At 40.8% G+C, this 21,432-nt stretch overlaps 1 protein-coding gene across 3 annotated transcripts in view; it reads right to left on the bottom strand.

Moving 5' to 3' along the window:
- Spag17 (sperm associated antigen 17) overlaps positions 1–21,432 on the bottom strand; it is a 206,119-nt gene that overhangs the window by 122,231 nt on the left and 62,456 nt on the right. For all 3 annotated transcript variants that reach the window (XM_034500547.2, XM_076933023.1, XM_076933024.1), the window contains exons 4-6: positions 20,125–20,256; positions 4,532–4,718; positions 3,399–3,593 (exon numbers count right to left, since the gene is read on the bottom strand). In XM_034500547.2, coding sequence (XP_034356438.1) covers positions 3,399–3,593; positions 4,532–4,718; positions 20,125–20,256 — 514 coding nt within the window. The remainder of the gene's footprint in view (positions 1–3,398; positions 3,594–4,531; positions 4,719–20,124; positions 20,257–21,432) is intronic.

Here is a 21,432-nt window from a genome sequence, read left to right as displayed (position 1 = left end):
AAAATCTTCTGTGTGAAGGGGTGCCATCATTCAGAAAAATGACAACCTACAGAATGAAATAAGATCTTTAGTAATTGTACATTTGATAGAGGGCTAGTATTCAAAGTATATAGAGAATGAAAAAACAAACAAAACAAAAACAAAAAACCAAACAAATAAAAAATCCTGAAGATTAAGAAAACAAATAACCCAGTTTAAAAATGGTTCACAGAACTAAGCAGAAAGTTCTTAAAAGAAAAAAACACAAATGGCTGAGAAACACTGAAAGAAATGCTTAACATTCTTATGCCCTAGGGAAATGCAAATTAAACTGCTCAAAGATTTCATCTTGCACAGTCAGAATGGCCAAGATCAGTTAGAAACATAGCATATGCTGGTAAGGATGCAGGGAAAGAGGAACACACTAAGGATGCTGGTGGGAGTGAAACTTGAATAGTTGCTGTGTAAAGTTCTTCAAGAATAGGTAGACCTCAAGATCCAGCCATGTCGCTCTTGGGAATAGATACAAAGGGCTTTACCTCCCACTGCAGAGACACTCTGCTCATCCATGTTATTGCTGCTGTATTCATAATAGCCAGAATTTGGAAACAGCCTAGATAAATGGATATTGAAAATGTGGTATATGTACAAAATAGAATATTAGTTGTTAAGAAAATGAAATTATGGAATGTTTAGCTAAATAGATGGAGCTAGGAAAAAAATCATTCTGTGTGAGGTAACTCAAATTCTAAAAGACAAATATTGTATATTTTCTCTTATATGTGAATCATAGCTTTTAAGTCTTTGGTAAATGTGCTATAATCTGAATAACTGCAAAGGTGAGGTATTTAGTAAGGGACTGGTGCAAGGCAGAGTCTCTCGAGAAATGGGAAATAAGAGTATAATGTAGATACAATAGATAAACTAGATTAGCCATATAAAATAGAGAGGGGATGGGAAAGAAATGTAAAGGAAGGAATTCAGGGAGGGACAACCAACATTAAAGGCGGTTTGAAAAATCTATCTGTAAACATACTTGAGAAGAAACTCCCTGATACACACACACACACACACACACACACACACACACACACACACACACACACAGGAATCTGAATAGACTCACCAAATGACATGGAGACAATGCCCCAACTGGATATGGATATCTTATGCCATCAAGTAACATCTTCAGTGCCAGGGATGGAGTATGTCTTGCTTAGTTGTTGGCCAAAGGGTACCATTGAACATCATAAGCTATTGCCTATGCTATTGGTTACTCTCTACAATGTACTGCTGCTGAGGACACTTAGATATATCATGCAATATGAGTGGTTGAGCTGGTGCCTAAATGGAAGTTTTACCCCAGACAAATCCTATGACCCACAACAGTGACCTGGCTGTGAGATATATGTGTGCACTAGTGACATGAGTGTTATGGAAGTAACCAACAACTTTCTGGTTGGCTTTAAGGTCCACTCCATGAAATTTATACATGACACTGCTAAGCTGGTCAAGAACCAAGACTAGATATGTCCCATGGGCCTAGGGGAAAGCCTATCACTATTATTCTGCTAAGAGAACACAGCAATAAAATTACTCCTAATGACATTCTGCTATACACATAAATTAGTGCCATGCAGTAGGTGGGAACTAATGCACAGATGGACAATGGGAAGACAGTGAGAAACTTCAGATCACTTGGTACTGAATGAGAGGTTTTCATCAACAAGCTCTCCTCAAGATTCAGAGATCTATGCAGAGGTAATAGGTTAACTCCAAGAAAGCAGTGTCTCCCTGACAGGAGACTGATGCAATATGAACTCTCAGAGACTGTGGCAGCATGCACAGTGCCTGCAAAGGGTTAATCCAGGTAAGGTCCCTGCATTGAAATGAGAACATGGACACTGGGCCCCACCCTGACCAAGAAGTTATTGTAGTTCATTCCAACCAGTAAAAGAAAAATCAGTTTTCTCCAACTGCATCTTACTGGGTGTACTAACATTTTATAACAGACCCCATACTCAGGAGTAGCTGGCCAACACAAAACTGTTTCAATGGTATTTTTGTAGACTGTTTCATTTTACATTCTGGGGGGGGGGTAATTTTTGTCTTATTGGTCTCTTACTATACAAGCAAGATTTTGATTACTGCTCTTTTTGTTGAGTTTCTGTGTCTGTATTTTGTGGGTTTTTTGTTCTCCTTTTAAGAGAGTAGTAAGAGAACAATAATTTGGGTAGATGGGAGGTAGGGAAGATCATTAAGGAATTAGAGGAGGGGAAAACCCACAAAATATATTGTACGAAAATATTTTTTCCAATTAAAATATATACTTTCTTGGAATGTGGTGAAAACTATCTAAATCAATTATGTTTAGAGCTCTTAGCATTAAGCTTAGACCCTAAATTATGTACCTAATAAATGGCAATTATTAATATTATTATCAGAGGTTATGATTTCTAACTTTGGGGAAAATAGAAGGAAATTGATTTTGACTGTGCAAGTTAAAAGGCATGGTGAAAATATTGATGATAACATGAAAATTAACACGTATAGTAAGAATAACTTGGCTCCTGGAATCACAGATTGGCATTGATTCTCAGTGCTGTTACTTGAAGGGCACAGTAGCTTTCTGTTTCTTTCCCATAGAAGTAAACTAGCATAATTCCTTGAGATAAAGACCCCAATACTCAAAATGACTGAACGATAATATGGCTGGGGTTTCATCTCATTAATTTCCCAGTTTAAGCCTGGAAGATACAATGTTTTCTCTGACTTTTATCACAAAGAGTTAGTAATATGTGTAGAATTACTAACATGTAAAACCCAACTAGACAGGTAACTCAGCAGTTGCGCGCACCTGCCATTACTCCAGAAGACCTTTCGTTTCTCGCACTCATGTCATGTGATGTACAGCAACTTGTAACTCCAGTTCCAAATGGTCCAACACCATCTTCTGTTCCCCATTAACACACACACACGCACACACATACAAATCCAGCTGTGTGATCTTGTCTGGTCTATTTGGTGACTATGCCATTTGAAAGAAAAGAATCTTAACAAATATTTATCTTGCCCAGGCTTTGGCTAAACATTGCAGGCCAAAGTTCTGGAAAATATAGTTGTGTAACCGCATTTGCTCTCAGCTAAAAGGCTGAGAAGTAATAGTTGAGTAACCATGTCTTCTGACCTGCAGTCTATGTTTTCTGCGACTACACAGGGCTACAAGCACAGAGTATGATTTTAATTTGCCAAATTTATAGCTCTTGGCTGATATAGGCAGAATAAATAGCAAATCAGTCTTGAAAGGATTTAATAACATGCATGTTTCATAACCATGTTTCAGATAGCAGATTGCATTTGTACTTGAGGGGCAAGGGCAATATTGATGGTCTCTGTAAGCTCTATGGCCAACTGCATACCTTCTGGCTGAAGAACAGCTTCCTGCTGCTGCCTGACTGCTGCCAGGTGTGTCTTCAGAGGTTCATAATTCTCTGAAGATAGTTTAATCACACTGGTTATAGGAATGCCAAGCTCAGTCATAATGGCCAATAGCTGAGGATTGTTGAAGCCCACAACAATAATGTAATGTTGGGCACCATCGTCTGGCTCATCGTCTGTTGGAAAGACCATAAAGAAGGTCAGCTATCATTGTTAGGTAGAACAGGTTGTCCCCAGGCAAATCAATGGTGATACTCAATTATGCATGCGTTCGTAATCTCTCTGGTTTGCCAAGATCCAGGCAGTTGGCTGGAATGCAGGCCTGTTGACTGTTTTTCATTATTGCTCTTCCAGTAAAGAGACTGTGGCCATTTTACAAAATACTAAATCATGTTGGCAAACGAGACATAGACATATTAGGGCGGCCAACACACATGGGGTCTGTGGCCATGGAAAATGGTGCCTGGGCTTTTGTCAGAGTTTAACCTGTAACTAGTTTCCTTTGATTCTAATCTTGTTTGAGCAACATCTGGCTTGACTCCCGAGTTACAAGTAGCTGCAGCTTTCTGGTACTTTATAAGTAGAGGTGTTTACAGGATAAGGAAACACTTTGGATGTACTCTGTAGTATAGCACTGAATGAATTCATGTAGGTGAATTCATGGCGAGAACACCAGGCATCAATGGTAAAGTAGCTATACTGCCTTCCATTTTAAGATATACATAGTATATACTTTAAAAAGTAGTTCTCTCCTCTCCTTTTCCTGGTAATGCTCCTTATGAATATTAAAACACGAGGATCTCTTAGATTATGATGTTCTGGGTGTGAGAATAATTGTCCTGCTTCAGAGCTGACCATGCATAAGAACTTTTACAGTACAGCTCAGTAAGGCCAATGTACATACCATACAACAGATGCTCACATCTTAATTTCATGTAATTATTTCTTACCAATCATGAAATTGATCAGCATTGGTGCAGACTATGGAGAACATAGAGTCATTGTTTCTGGGTATATTATCTTTAGAGTAGGGTGTAATTATAGAGGTGACTCTTTAAGCCTATAAGTCTATAAGGCAAGAGGTGGACGACAATGTGTGGAGCTACACACTGACCGATGTAGGACTTGATGTCGTCTTCTTCTCCCCTCCGTTTTAACTGTGTGGTCTTCCTCACTATTACAGTGGCCTCGGGTTGGTCCTTGCTCTTTCCCTTCCCAGCCTTGGCATTGGCGGCCTTCTTCTCCTTTGGAGACTTCCCTTTTCCTTTGTCCTTTTCTGACTTTGCTTTTTCTTCTGTCATCTGAAAGAAGAAAGCACATTCTTTACCCTCCAAGTCATCTTATGAACAAGCAAAGGTTTCTCCAATTCACTCCATGAAACCAATCCTTTATTTTACTGCATTTCCATTATTATTAGTCATTTATTCATTGTTGGAGTTAGGACAGTGGAGATTCCAGATTGAACTGAAGTTGTAGTAGGCACATCTGTGGGGGTTTGTGGCTGTGCTGGCTCATCTTATGTCAGCTTGACTCAAACTAGAGTTATCTGAAGGGAAGGAACCTCAATTGATAAAATGTCTCTATAGGATCTGGCTGTAAGGCATCTTGTTAATTGGCAGTTGAAGGTGGAGAGCCTAGCCCATTGTGTGCGGTGCCATCTCTGGGCTGGTGGTCCTGGCTTCTATAAGAAAGCAGGCTGAGCAAGCAAGGCAGTGGAAACAAGCTAGTAAGAAGTACTCTTTTATGGTCTTTGCATCAATCTGCCTCCAGAATCCTGCCCTATTTGAGTTCCTGTCCTGATGGCCTCTAATGATGAACAGTACAGTGGAAGTATGTGAGCAGAATAAACCCTTTCCTCATCAACTTTATTTTTGGTCATGGTGTTTTGTTGAAGCAAGAGAAACCCTAATAAGACAGGGGCAGTGAGGGGCAGGAATAAGGGTGGGTGGGAGGGTACTAGGAGGTTGTTTAAAAGAATATCCTTCTGGAAGAGATTCATCTGAAGGAGTCTTTCAAACATTTCAGCTGTGTGTTTGTGCTGAAGTGGAGTAGGGCAGAGTCGGAGGAAGAATCAGAATACGTTGTGGTGTCAAGAGCTTAGGTTGGTCTCAGCCCAATTTTGGAGTGTACATGTCTTTGTGTGAAAACAATCAAGCAAAACAAAACAAATCAGGAAGACAATGACTAGGCTTTCTAAAGTCTACTTGACTATGTTTTTAATGTTGGCTATTTTTAAAGGTTAAAAGGTCTTTTTGAGATCTTAACACTAAAAAAATTCTCATTGTTACAATTCTGCTTAAAAGCATATAGTCTTGACTAGTGGCCGATATCTGATACACAGAAAGAAGGGATCCATAGAGGGTGACAGTGACTTGAATTCTTCACAAATTGCTTATTCCACATGTCTGTGGGAAGATCCAATATTTACCCCTCCCTTTCACAACTTCCCCCAAACTTTACATACTATTTCCTAGTGTAGCTGTGTCTGTGTTGATAAATTGGACGTGTTTATTCTCATGAAAATGCTAGTGGAGTACTGGTCCTAAGATGATGACTCTATAGAAGATAGATACAATATGTGAATCTTACTTTTTTCATATGCAACAATACTTGAAGACAAAAAATAATTAAAATATTGTATAATTATTTTGGGCTTTGACATTCATTTCTTAAGGTCACGAAAACTAATTTGAAAACCTCTAAGATATTGTAGATAGGCCAAATCGAAGATAAGAAGCTTTGATACTCAACTAACAGGCTGCATGAGAGAGAGGAGAGAGATTTGTTCTCTACATGTTATTTTTTGCTGCTAAGGGCTCTGAAGAACTCAGGAAAACTTTGGCTTTTATGGATGGCATCACTGGTGCCAAAGGATTCTCTACCTAGCATGAGGGTTCCGAGGCTGGCAACACTGCCACGCTCACACTTGCTCCTTAGCAGCAATGGGAAAGAAATATCTGTGAAGGCTCCTGCCACTGCTGACAGCACTGGGTAAAAACTGTGAAAGTCCACCAGTGGTTGCAGAAAATGAAGAGAAAGTCAATGTGGTTGAAGCAGATGCAAGTGGTAAGACGACACACTAGAAGAGATAGAAGCAGAAACAGCAATACAGGCAGCTGCAGCAGCCACCTCCGCCAGCTCCGCCAGCTCCGCCACCTCTGCCACAGCAGCAGCAGCCGCCGCCACAGTATATGCTCTTGGGATAGAAGTGAAAATTCAAGAAACCAGTCCCATGCCAGACAGACAAGGACAGTTAAAAGGAAAAGGATACATTGTCAAAGTCAAGCTCACCAGACTTCTATGTCTTCCTTAGTCTATCCCTGATGATGATGATGAACTAAGCTTAATGAGAAAACGTCATCAAGCACAGAAGTGAAAATCGGTGATTTTTTTTAAAGTGTGAGCATCCATATGGTCATTTGCTTGTTCAGTGGACATTTCTATGAGTATAGGGAAAGAGCAACAGAGGCTGGGAGTGTCATGAACAGTTTTGGATGTGACAAAGGCCTGGTACAGGGATGTGAAAGAGCCCAGTATTTCTCTCAGCACTAGATATGAATTGGTGCCTACAACAGGGCTATGCACTACCTCTTAGAGTTCAGTCGAACAGAAAAGGAAGATAAGTAAGCAAACAGACAAAAATAGAACTACAAATTTTAATGAATACAGAGACAGAAACGTAACTGAGGAGACTGTGCTCATAAGTTGGTGTGTGAAATGCCTTCTCTAAGGAGGTGACGTTTGAGTGAAAACCTGAAAAATTAGTCATAATGCCCATGAGAAACAGGGAAAAGGTGACATGTAAAGGCATTTGGGCATAAAGAAACTGTGTGTTCAAAGAGCCAAGAGACATCCAGCACCGGGACAAGGGCAGAGTGGCCCAGGGCAAGGGAGGAAGACTAGGCATGGGCATCTCACACGGGCCTTCGGAGATGGGGCCGATAAATTCTTACCTCATTGAAAAGTCAGCAGGAAGGCTTGAGAATTTTAGGGTGGAGGAGTTTACAGAAAACTGAAATTCTAACAAGGAGATGTGGAAATAGTCCAGAGAAGACCTAACAGTTACTCACGTCAAGGTGCTGGCAGAGTGGAGAAAAGCAGATGGATTTCAGATTCAGAATGAATGTTGAAACTGTGAGAGTTTCACGAACAAGGAGGCATATCAAAGGGAGCACCGTGGAGTAGAGCTTGAGCCCCTGGGTGGTTTGGTGTTAGCTCTTATTGAGATAGAGGACACTGGTGAGAAGTGGTTTTCAGTTAATGTGGGAAGACTACTATAAGTGATCACATTATATTTGAGGTGCCTTGTTGCAGGGCAGTGGGCCATGAGAAGCCTGGTAAGGATGAACTAAGGCTAGAAGCCCTAGAGACCCTGAAGGAGCAGTAGGAACTTTGCCTGCTCCAGGTACCAAGCTCCTGTCACGTAACTGCTAAGCTCCTGCCATCCGCAACCACTCCCCTGCCCCACCCCCACCCCAGAGAGATTTGTGGTCATCAGTCACATAGGGGCAACACCCCAAGCCCTTCCACATGTAAATGAGGCATCTCTAACCTCTCAGACCAGGCCAATAAGAAGTACCTACTGTCAGACTCCAACCCACTCCAAAACTGTATATAAGAATCCTATCCAGAAGGAATAAAGGTGTGTGAGATTTACTCCATCATCTGAGAGCATCTGTCATAAGAGCTGTAACACTGCCACTAGGGAAGAGAACTGCTCCCCTGAAAGGCTACCAGAAGCTCCCCTATACCTACTCACTGGCTAGTCAGCCTTCCACCAGCTCAGTCTCTGGCTGGCTCAGCACATCACATCACAGCTAGTACGGTGTCTCAAAGGAACAGCAGTAACGGCAGCAGCAGAGGCAATAGCTGCAGTGGAGGCAGCGGAGACAATTCCCCCTCCCTGCTCAGGCCCTTTCTCCTTCACTTGAACCCTCCCACCTGGCCTGGCCAGAGATCTCTGTAGAAAGCCTCTGGTATCCAGGCCCACACCTTGTGCTTATAAGTGCCACTTTCTGTGTTCAGAGATGTTAACTGCAGTTACCAATTCCAAGAGCAAGTAATAGAGCTCAGATAATTTAATGGGAAGACATGAATTGACTTGCATAAGGGTTTCTAAGAAATGTGAGAATTGAGCTTTGGATCATAAGTAAGTCCAACACTTAGTCATTTGGTATAGGAGAAGAAGCCAGTCAACAAGAGGGAAAAGTGAATACGCCGGGCTGTGGTGGCGCACGCCTTTAATCCCAGCACTTGGGAGGCAGAGGCAGGCGGATTTCTGAGTTCGAGGCCAGCCTGGTCTACAAAGTGAGTTCTAGGACAGCCAGGACTACACAGAGAAACCCTGTCTCGAAAAACCAAAAAATAAAAAAAGTGAATACAAGGTCAAAAACTGTAGGAAGCAAGGAGAAACAGCAAGTGGACTAAAAAGTTTAAAAGGATGTGTCCGTAATTGTGGGTGACACTAAGGAAAGACAGCTATGGTGGGCTGTAGAGGTGGCAGACATGGAGACAGTGACAGCAGGGACAGCATGTGTGTGGAGCAGCTACTTTGACAAGTTTGGTTGTGAAGGGAACTTGGACTCTGCATCATTCGTCAGGTGAGCAGATGGCAGTGGGGATGAAGATGAGGTAAGAGTGTGCCTCTGTGGACAGAGCCAGGAGTTTCTATGTTTGCTGGTTAATGGAATGATCCAGTACAGAGGGAGACATTGAAGGTGTAGGGGACATTTAAAAACTTCCAGACAAACAAGGTTCACTAGGAAGAGAAAATTCCTAGTTCAGGAGAAGCCACAGAGAGGCTCAGCCATTGGGTGTGGATGGAAGAGAGGAAGAGAGGAAGAGAGGAAGAGAGGAAGAGAGGAAGAGAGGAAGAGAGGAAGAGAGGAAGAGAGGAAGAGAGGTCTGGGTGGTCTGAGAGAATGCTTCTAGTTTTCAAGATAAGTGTGTGTGTGTGTGTGTGTGTGTGTGTGTGAGAGAGAGAGAGAGAGAGAGAGAGAGAGAGAGAGAGAGAGAGAGCAGGGGAGATCGCTATGTAAAAATCTGGAATTTCCAATAAGGTTAGATAACATTAGGGTCATCTCAGACAGTCAAAGAGCAAGTGTCCTGAGGAAATGTGGCAGGACTCAGCCTATGATGAGATGCAAATAGAATCAGCATGTTGGGTCCTCTGAGTTGTTTTTCTTTGCTCAGATACAGACGTGAAGAGGGTCGGGTGGGGACACTGAGTTCAAGATCATGATGGAAAGAGAGAAAAGAGAGGAAGTAAGACTTTCTAAAGCACAGGATGACATGTCTGTACCATGGAGTAGAGGATGAATAGCAAAAATGACAGTGCTTGGAGACTGGTGGCTGCCACAGACAGGTAGTTACAGTGGAGTTGAAGATACTTTGGGGGTGGGGGCAGTTCTCTTTAGGTCATTTTTAAGAGGGAAGGATAGGGAACATCCAAGGTTAGAGAATGAGAGACCTTAAGACTTTAGTGGTGATGGGCCAGGGTAGAACCACAGGAGCAAATGGCTGATGTGGGAGGGAGGAAATGACCATTAGATGATCAAGATGCCATTATGAAGACCACTGTTCACAATGAGAAAAAGAAGAAAAGAATCACAATGACAAAGGAAAAAAGACCCAGAGAAACCAAGGATGTTAGTGCCTGTTCAAGTGTCCAGAGCAGTGAGAGACCAATGGAAAAGTCTGGAAGACTGAGCAGGTACCTGTGGTCAGGTGGCTGCATTAGACATCGGGGCTGCAAAGCATTAAACACACATCGCTGGTTTATATTAGAAGTTCTCTCTATAACTTTGTTTTCCTACATGGAGAAAACTTTTAGGCCAATAAGTCTGCCCTGCAATTCTGAAAGTAATATTCTGAGCCATAAATTAGCAAAGGGCTATTTTAATCATGGCTGTCATCATCAATATCTAGGGTATTTCTATTTACTAAGATCATGTTTTATAGCAGACACTGCACCTTGTTAAGTCCTTGCAGGTACAATGGGTAGAGCATTAGCTTCACTTTATAAAGGAAAAAAAAACAAGCTTGGTGGGAGCGAGCAACAATTTAATAACCAAGTTATTGAACAGAAATGCCAGGTCAGAGGGCTGTGTCACCCATGCTCTCTGTAAAGAGTCCTTGGAGCATAGCCATGGCCCTGATTCCAACTAGCCTGTGGGGTCTATCAGGGCTCATAAGGACCTCTGAAAACTCAGCTTTGGGTGATGGCCGATGTGAAACCCCTGTGAGTGTCTTCAATAGGCATTACCCTTGCCACAGTGAGGTCACAATTTTTCCACCAAATGCTTTCCCTTTATGGCTGAAATTTAAAACAAGGTCTTGGGGGTAATTTCTTTGAACTGAGACAAGAAAGTGATTTTAGGTTAAGTAATTTTAAAGAATAACTTTTATTGACTTACACATTCATTCAAATAATTAAGCACTCTATATGCTTTTGCAGTGGAAAATTCCTAAGTGATTTTCCCCCATGGGATTTTCCAGTTCAGGAGCTCCTGAGCGTTGCTTCCTATGATTTTTCTTGGGGTCTTAGAAGTGGGTTGATCATAAACCCAAGTTAAAAATCAGTGACAAATTCTGGTGCCAGTATCTACTAATGGAGTATGAAATGTAATTTCATACACCCTGCTTTTAAATCTGATCTCACAAAGCAAGATGGGCAATTTCTATTAAGATATACAGTTTGTCTAAGGATGCCGAGCTATGGCAGAGGACACACTGGGGTGACTCGTGGCCCTAAGCTCATCTTACTGTTCTGAGGCTCCAGTTGGCTTCCGTGTCTGCTTCTCTCTCAGTGTTTTCTCTTTCTGTCCTTCTGCCTATCTTCCTTTTATCCTTGTCTGCACTCCCTCTGCTCTGTCTTCCCAGGGACCCAGCAATAGTTCCTAGATGTTCTAGCTATGCTTCCTACTCACTACTGTCTTTTTCTCCGCTTAACAAGGCCCCACTAGGAAGCTGGCAAAAAAAATAAAAATTCTTGGATTCATTTCTTTTAGTTTAAGTGAGTGATTACCATCGGCCTTCTTTACCTTCACAAACATGCTTTTGTTTCAAACATGTTTTGTTTCACCCTGGTCAGACTTTTTACACCACTGTACTAGACAGATGGTTATCATCACTGAAAAATTGAAAGATGAAGAAGTTACACAAGTTTCCATAATTTTCGCACCTAGAAAGATGAGTGAAGATAGCCGCTTCTTTGTTTCCACTTCTCATTTTTACATGACTATCTTTGGCCTTCTCTCTAAACAGTTTACCATCTTTAATTTTCCATTTAACAATAATAATTGGTAGAAGTTCAAGAAAAATAGTTATGAAAGAATCTCTGGGTGCAGCAAGGATCCTCCAGTGCTAAGAAACTGTATGGCAGTGAGCAGGAGCAGACACAAGCACCTGGTCCTAATGGGACCCAGGTCTGGCAGAGATGTTTGTTGGTACATTTCTGAACAGGTCCCTCGATCACTCTACCTTCTCATAATTGACCTCAGAGTGGGTCTATCCACTCCTTTCCTGTGTTTAGACTGTGTCTCACTCCTCCCACCATCCATACTGAGGCTGAACCAGGGCCATATCTTCAAGCTCTCTCTAGGATCCTAGAATTGTTCCTTGGTTTGAAATGAATTCTTCTGTTTCTACTAAGTTCCAGTTATAGGAAGTTCAAACCTTACCTTTAATTTTTCTCTCATTTTATGTACCCCTCTCTAAGCTACAGGTTGCTGTAGAATTTAGGGGTAAATGTTGGGGATAGGTTCAAATGCTTTGTTTTGATCTGGAAGCTGCATGTCCAAACACTGAAGGTCCTTGTCTCTAATTGGTTTTTGATCAATCAATAAAAATGCCAGCAGTCAGCTGGGCAGTGGTGGCGCGCACCTTTAATCCCAGCACTTGGGAGTCAGAGGCAGGTGGATTTCTGAGTTCGAGGCCAGCCTGGTCTACAGAGTGAGGTCCAGGACAGCCAGGGCTACACAGAGAAACCCTGTTTCAAAAAACCAAAACAACAACAACAAAAAAGATGCCAGCAGTCAGTCAATGGGTGGGCAAAGGGCGACAGGGTTCGACCTTTAGATTTGTGTGGGCTAGGAACTGGGAAAAAGGAGATGGAGAATCACCATGATTCAGAGAGAAGGATGGGACATAGGAGCTGCAGGAAAGAAAGCCAATGAACCGTGTGAGAATTCAAGTGGGTGGCCACTGGCCACATCCCTGACTGAGCCTGGGGTAGCAGGGAAAGCTTGGGGAGTGCTCAGCCTTTGAGGTAGCCAAGGCAAGTTAAAATTAACTGGTGTGTGTGTGTGTGTGTGTGTGTGTGTGTGTGTGTGTGTTCCATTCATGAATTCAGATAGCTCCTGAGCAGGTGTGTTCAGGCAACCTTCTGGAAGCCAAAGCAGTGTAGCTAAACTCACTGCTACAGGGGAAAGCTGAACAAGGCAGACTGGACAAACATTCAGCACGAATGAACCCTAAATCACAAACTGAAGTTTGCTTATACACTCTTTCTTGCTTTGAGACAATATGACTTCATGATCCTACCCCAGGGTCTTCTGCTCAGAGCTTAAAATATTGAAAGGAGGAAAACTCCTTTCAATTCAAGACAAAATGCAGGCAGAGAGTATCTCCAAAGTTGTTCCCAGCCATGTTTGGGGAACATATGTGCCCTAGCATGTGAGTAGAGGGCCAAGTTTATCATGGAATGCACTCTCTCAAAACAGATTATGAATAGGAGGTGTCTGGGTGCTTCCTGCTGTGGGAGGGCTTTGGGTAGGCATAGGGACTTCTGAACTATTTAAGCTACTTGGCAGATGTGGAGGTCTCATGCAAAGCAATATCTGAAGACAGTTACAGCATCTCACATACTCAGTTGACTGTTAAGTGAATCTACATAGATCTTTAGTTACATCATCTTCCTAAAGACAGGGGGAAATATCTGTTTTGTAGCAAAGCAACTCAGTTATTTGGTACTTCAAAACGTTTCAGATGATATTTTATTTCTAAATGACATCTTGATGTTAACATCCAAACCTAATTGACATTCCTCCTTCTCAGTAGTAAGGTGGGGGATTAAGTGGTGAAACCAAGTCCATGGTAGTGTATAGTGTATGCTTTGTATAGTTCACAGCTAATGCTCTACACACCATGTATCACTGGTGTGTATGTGGCCTACTATAAGCTCTTCACAGTAAGACAAAAGAGATGGAGGAGAAAGCAGGCTTGTGGAAGCTGTAACTTCTCCATTATGTGTTTTACAAAAAACTGTTTTGTTTTTTTTTTCTGAGTCTTATGTTAGAGCTTTTTGATCATCTCACTCCTCCTAACAAGCAACTCACTTGTCTGGTACCTGTGATGGTGAGCCTCAGAGACTGTATGAGATAAGACGATACTAATCACTTTTATCCTCTTGAGAAAGGATTTGAGCAGGGAGTAATGAGGTGTGTGTGTGTGTGTGTGTGTGTGTGTGTGTGTGTGTGAAAATGCTCCAAGCTCTGAATATACATGTATGAAATAGTTATGTTTTACTTTTATGAAATCCTTCATTGTTAATCAGCCATCGTATGGTCAAATATCCAAGATAGCACATGGCACACACAGTGATCTCCAAGTTAAGTTGATCAGGGTGATATTTTTTACATAGAGAACTATGTCTAATGGTAACAGTTCAATTTGAAAACACAAGATTATGAGACTATTTGGGGAGCCAATTAATCTAGTTCTAAAATATACACTAAAAACATTATTCAAAATATTGACCACTGTGTATTGCACAGTATATTATTTATTACCCCAAATGTAGAAAGTACACACATGTTCATCAATAGAATAATAAATAAGAAATTTAGGGTAGGCAGTAGAAACTCACAGAACAAATAATAACAATAGACATGGATGTTGTGATAATAGCCAAATTATGATACATTTTAGCTAAAATACTGTTAAAATATTTTACCATGATTATAATTCTATAAAGGAATGAATATATATGATATATATTCCATATATCATATAGCATGATCATTATATATAATATATATTATAATACATGATATATATGATATATATCAAGAAGTAGAAAAGGGCAGCATTCTGTATCTTACTGTTATTGATAATAACAGGATGATGGTAGTATATTGTTATCTGTTATGCTTTATATATTTTTCTGTATTTTCTGTTTTTCCCTCTCCCTCCTGCTCTTTACTGCCCAGGTCATTTCCAGTGCCTCCAATGGTCTGAAAATGCATGAAGTTGAATTAAAAACTTGTTTCTCCAGAGAGCTGATAGAGCAGTGGCTCTCAGCCTTCCTATGGTTGCTACCCTTTAATACATTTGCTCATGTTGTGGTGTCCCCAACCATAAAATTATTTTCATTGCTATTTCACAACTCTAATTTTGCTACTGATGTGAATTATAATGTAAATATCTGTGTTTTCTGATGGTCTTAGACACCTCTGTGAAAGGGTCATTTGACACCCCCCCCACACACACAAAGGGTCAAGACCCACAGGCTGAGAACTGCTGTGTTAGAGTGAAGAAAACATAGATAAGAGAAGGCTCAGTGGTGAAGAGCACTCGTTGCTCTTCCAGAGGACCTGAGTTTGGTTCCTGTCACTCACATTGGGCAGCTCCCAAGTGCTTGTATGTAACTCCAGCTCCAGGGGATCCGTTCCCTCTTTTGGCCTTTATGGGCTCCAGCAGCACACGTACACAGAAATTTACATGAATAAAATCATTTCAGGCTTAGGGGTGTATTTGTTTCATTTGATCAAATGATACACTCTTTAGAAGCCCACACAATATTACTAGGCGTGGGGGGTGATTTGTGCAGTTCGGTGAATCAAAATGTGGGCGTGTCTGTGTGTGTGGTGGCCCAAGTGGAGGGGGGCAGGTCTGTTCTTCCTGCAGGATCATACATGGCTCAGAGAGACTTTGCCTCCTGCCAGCTAATAATACCCCTGTTAACCATCCGAAGGGGCAGGAGGAGGCATTAGGGTGTGTGAAATAAGCTCAGAAAGTCTCATTCCTCAAGAGACTGGGTGATTTCTTGGGAAGAAAGGACTAGAGATTAAGTCATGGTTGTTCTTGGTATCAGTGATTGGCTAACCCAATGTTGTTTATCTTTGCTAAGTTTTCTTCCTTTTCTTGACAACTGTCCCCACGTTGAACCTCACAAAGTTGTATGGAAAGTGATCAGTCAGGGCAGATGTCTGTGGACAGATTAGTCAGTAAGACTCTGAGTCCTGGGGAAATGGGACCAGAGAAGTCTGTGGACAGATTATCCAGTAAGACTGAGTCCTGGGGAATCAGGATCAGACAGTGTTTTACTGCGTGGGAGTCAGAGACCATCTCAGAATTACTGAGACAGACAGGTGAGCTGTTCACAGTGGTTAACAGCACACATTCAATCTGATGGTTGGGACTGAACTCTTGACTGCCGAGTGCACAGCTTTTGGCCTTCAGGAATGCTTAAGTTCCTACTACCCGTAGACTCACCATCTGCAAACTGGGAATGGTTCACTGTGCTAATCATATTAAATGATATAACATGTCTGAAGATATAATCAGTCAATAATAGTAGCTATTATTAATTGCTATCTAAAATGCTAGTTTATTTTTCCCTTTTAATAAAGATTTTCTCAAAGTGCATGAAAAGTTTTCATTAATAAAATTCAAAACAGTCAGCAAAGCAGAGCCCTGTTTTGCAGAGAGGCCAGCTGGAGCATCGTTTATTCCTGCGGAATCGCTGGGGTTTGGGGTTCCTTAGATCTTCCATTTGTGTCGGTTGGATCTTCATTTTGATAATCCTACCTCAAAGAATTCCAGCCAGCTAGTGAGGCAAGTTATTCCTTCCCTAGAACCACCCAGGAACCCTCCACACAGGATCCCTGCCCTTCCTCTGTTTGACTTCTTAAAATAGTTTCTGAAGAATTTAACCACAACTGAATCAAAACTAACCAGCCTGTAATTTCCTGGTCTGTCCCTATGGCCTTTCCTTTAAAATAAAACACGCGCGCAAAATGACATTTCTCTGGCCGATTTCCAGCTTCTTGGGGTTTTAACTGGAAGAAGCTCGGGGATGTCTGTGGAAGTGGTTCTTCTTAATCTCTCGTGATTTCTCATAGGAGAAGGCTGCCACTTGTATGGGGCTTCATTATTTCATGTTAGCAAAATTAGGCTGTTTTAATTTTTTTAATGAAAAAGTTGCTGGATACTGTCTATCTGTAGTTCTTATGTCTGCCTTTCCTCCATTCTAGTTCATATAAAATAAGGTGGCACACAATCTGTACATAAACTACAGACAAGAAGAGCTAGTCTTTCATATAAAAGCATTTGCTTTGAAAATCTAAGAAAATGTAAGCAGTTGAATTCATGAAAGGCACAATTAAAGCATATTTGGATCGTTTCAGGAAAGCCTTTCAAATATTTTGATTTCAGCTCTGAGTCACGGGAAGACTCCATTCACACTGGTGAGTACCATTAAAGGTCAGTGGTTGTTTATCTGCAATGCAGCCATAGCCATTTCCCAACTCTTTTGAAAAACATCATTTTCTTTTAGTTTCTTAATCTCACTGAGATATAATTCACAAGCAAGGAAGTACTTACAATTAATGCACAATACAAAAGTTAATCAGAAGCAAGAGTGACTGAAAATTAAAAGTCATACAATAGTTAAACCAAATGTTCCAGAGTAAAAACCAAGAGATGTATTTTAAAACCAGAATCAATAGGATGGGAATCCCTGCACCCAGTACACTATGTCCATGGATGTTTGTTATAGTGAATATTTGCCGGGCTGATGAATTCACCACGGATGTTAGTGCAGGAGAAAAGCTGCAGGCTGATTCTTGAGATAATGGTGGAAGGGGGATGCATTTCTGAACAGACATTCCCATTCAAATTTTATGACATAGTAAACAGCCGATTTGCTATTATAATACAGGATAATCACATTCAGAAGTTCTGAAATGTTAGAGATGTTTTTACTTCTCAACAAACACTAGTAAACAGTGTAATTTGCTATTGTTATTACAGAGGATCATCATATTCAGGGATGCTTACACAATAGAGCATGTTTCTGACCTGCTTCTATCTATATCTATATTCATATATCTGGAAGTCATTATCAAAGTGTTTCCAAACACATGCGTGTTTTCAAACAGGTCAAGCAGATTTACAATTAGGAGCTACCATTTGTATCCTACAAGTCCACATGCTAAAAGTTTCACATTTGTTCCTTCAGAGCACCTCTCTCTTATAGGTTTCATGATATTAATTATCTAGCAAGTTTTCTTTCAAAGCAGAAACCAAAAACAACAGCCAGTATTCAGCTGCAGCACATTCTTCAGCTTAGCCGGGACTAAAATATCTGTACTCTATCTGGCACTTTAAATGATAATTTACTGTTTACTTTTTTTAAAAAATGTGGAAATAGGACCAAATATATGGCGATATATTACATCTGTTCCATGGGGGCAAAAGGGACAAGAAATGCCTAATCCTATTATTTCCCTGTACCCCCATCTCTGCCTTAATGTTTTCTATAATTATTGCTATAAATTTTTTTTCCTAAAGCATTCATTCTTTGGAAAGTTCATTTCCAAAAATTAGACATGGAAGACATAAAACATTCTTGGGGTTGGACAGATGCAAGCCATATACTAGAATTAGCTCATGAAAGTGAGTATCTCTATAGATTAAATTAATGGCAAGGTTGAAAGAGCTGAAGATTTCCTCTCTGTGCAACCAAAGTATCGCCTTCTCCTAGGTTCGGCCAAGGAAGAAGACGGCCTGCCCCCATTGGTAATACACTTCCATTAGCTAATGGGGACGACATGCTGTCCATGCTTACGTTGCTCTCTGCCAGACTTTTGGCTGACAAGCATTAACCTCAGTTGTCCCAGCTAACCTCTCAGGTGGCATTGCTGAGATGTACATGGATTACCTCACCCCTCACCCTGCAAACCACTCCTTTCACCTCTCATTTACAAGGACAACTTTCCGGGGAATAATCCATTCCAATCAGTTTTCATCCATTTATTTAGCACCTGCTCAGATGGCTTCAGCTCATCTTACACAGGGGGCTGGTGCTCTGGAAAGCATTGGTAATAAATTAGATTGTGTAATTGTTGGTTCTTAATTGCTCAGAGTTCTCTTACTGTGTCTCATGCTTTTTTCTTTAAGAAATTAACTTCAAGTCATGGCTTGTTAGACACCCAAATTTTCAGCAAGCAAATCGAAGTTCTTTCCATAGCTTCAGAATCTCCTAACCATATTAATATAGTTCACAGTTCAAAAAGAACGATGTAGGGCTATTTTATGTCAGTTCACATATTTAAAAATTCCTGATTGTATAGAATATTTTATTTTTTATTTGAAGATTGCTTACTAAAATCTAAAAATATTGTAGTAAACAATTAGTAACTTATAACAGGCAGCCAGCAGGCCAGCGACACTGTTCAGCATGCCGCTCATCTGGGGGTGTTTTACTAACCTCACAGTTTACTTGCACAGTTCAAGTTCTTCCATGACATTGGCATTTAAACACACAAGAGGAGACGGTTATACTTTTAAATTGTTTAAATTTTCTTCTGCTAACTCTTAACTCCTCTGAGTGTTTCTTAGGGTACAAATCTATGATCCATGGTTGAAAGAACACCAGCAGATCGAAAACCATACATCAACAATTTCTTTGAATAGAATTTTCCTGGGTACCAAATGTGCCACCCTAATAAGAAGCTATATGGGGTTCCTTTTAGGAAAGCATAGAGCTTTTGCAAGTACAAGTGATGATGTCATTGTCATCATCATCATTATCGTCGTCGTTGTCATTAAAAGCTCAATCAAATAGGATACCTAGATCTAAGGATTTTGCAAAGGTAAGGAAGGCATAATGGAAATATATTTATCTTTTCTATTTTTGTTAGTCGGTTTTTGTCCTTCCTACTCGAGGTCACAAAGAACTCACCTTCCAGTCCATCCCTTATGCATGTGGACACATATCACAAATGCATGTAGAAGCATCTGGTGTCACAAAAATATTTCAGCATAATTTGAAAGCTAAGGAAAACATTTCTCATTCCTAGTAATGATCAGAACAAATGGCTCTGAATTGGGCATCACTCTGCTGAAAGCATTTTAAAAATATTTTTTCAGATGCAAATATGAATTTTAAAAAGCACACTGATTGATTTCCATAGGCAGAGTAAATGAGAAGTTTCCCTATGCAGGGTGTGTGGGGGGGAGAGATCAGACAGAGGATCTGGAAGCAGGAATGATAGATTGTTACTGAAGCTGTCACTTTGCTCTGAAGAGGCAGCGTGCTTGTCATGCTAATAAACACTCAGAGTGAACATCACAGACAATTTAAATAGTAAGATCCTAATTTGGCGATTCTTTCCCCCGTGTTTTGATATTTACTTGTGACTCTGCCTCTTCTCTGTGCCCAATTCTTTCTACAATATTAAAGATATACCATAAAACCACCTTGATTACATGCCCTAGATATTGTCATTTTCACAAATAAGGGGACTTAATATATTTATCACAACTCTTCAAACACATCCATGATCAGCTTCTTTCTAAGGAGCAGAGGTGACTTTCAGGTTTGCCCCAGCACACACTATAGTGGCTTAGGAAGGTGGGAGGTCTTTAACTGTCCCACCCACTAACTCCTGAGCTCTGAGGGACCCATGTTCTATATGATACCTTCTTTTCATTTTCTCTTCTCTGTTGGTCCTTGGATTTAATCTGGAGAAGCTGGAATTTCAAGAGTTTCCCTATCAATGGTAAGGTTAGTTTCTCTCCAGCATCCATGATGGTTTTTGCTGCCAGCAACACCTAGAGAGGAACACAGTTATTAGGAAAGGTGACACTTCATAATCTTTGATACAGTCTGTCAGTGATAAGAGGATGACATGGTACTTTATACTTTGTGATATTTGTCTTAATGTAAAGACAGGTCGTTACCAGGGAAACACATAAATGGGAAATGTGCCCAGGACCATCAAGACTGGGTCATTTCATCATCAGCTCTATCTTCAGCAAGGTGGTGAACACTTTGTACAGTGGTGTCACACTCCCAGGACTGTACTTAGTAAATGCAGGCAAGGTCCCAGCTGGGATGACTGGCAGGTCGCGTTCATCCTACAGAATGTCTGGTATTGTTTGGCATAGCTGGCAGTCCAAACAGTCAATCTTTGACTTACTAGAATGTTATAATTGAATCGAGTTTTATAATAGTAAAAATGACTATGTTGGCAGTCCCTTATTTCTGGGTGACCAAATTCAGGTGAAAGATAAAACTGCTTGACACAGGGGCACCATACGAATGTTGCACTGCCTCCCACCCCATCCCTTGCTGCTTAATGTTGATCCTGTTGGTATGTGGACTAATTGGGGTGAAATGAGGTTATTGAGTTTTCTTTTGGTGACGACAGGCACTAGGAACATACAGCTGTATTGTCCAGATGTGTGGCACTGACAGCCTATTTTATGGCTGTGTTTTTTACAGCTTGTTTCCCCTAAATTTCACACAACTCTCTAACATCTGGGCTCTTTTCCTTGGAGCCCTATAACCACTTTATTTACTGCAAAAAAAAAAATAAAATCATGTAAAATGTACCATAAAAGTTGTTACATGTTTCTCTTTATTCCTGTTATCTCCCTAATAAAGTCCACTTCTGTCTGAAGGATTGTCACAGAAGCAATCTAGTTAAAATTTTTCCACCTTTGTTTTTTTTTTTTTTAAGGAGCATCATATTTATTTATAACCTCAGGATGAATTAGGTGTTGCTACAATGTTCTGACATATGGCTTTTCTCTCCCCACCCCTTGGAGCAATCACCCCTCCGGTACATATGGTGTCAATTTCAGACCCTCGATCTCAGACAATGACCGTGTGCACTGCTTCTCTGGAGCTGTGTCTTGTCTGAAGCTCACATTAGTTCTTGGGTCAGGGTTTCCATGACCAATTCAGTTTCTTTGACTTTCCCCTTTGCCAAGGGAAATAGTTTA

Source organism: Arvicanthis niloticus, chromosome 4, assembly GCF_011762505.2.
Source record: "Arvicanthis niloticus isolate mArvNil1 chromosome 4, mArvNil1.pat.X, whole genome shotgun sequence".
Lineage (NCBI taxonomy): Eukaryota > Metazoa > Chordata > Mammalia > Rodentia > Muridae > Arvicanthis > Arvicanthis niloticus.
Note: the sequence above shows the minus strand (reverse complement) of the source record. Positions and strands in the feature narration are given on the sequence as shown.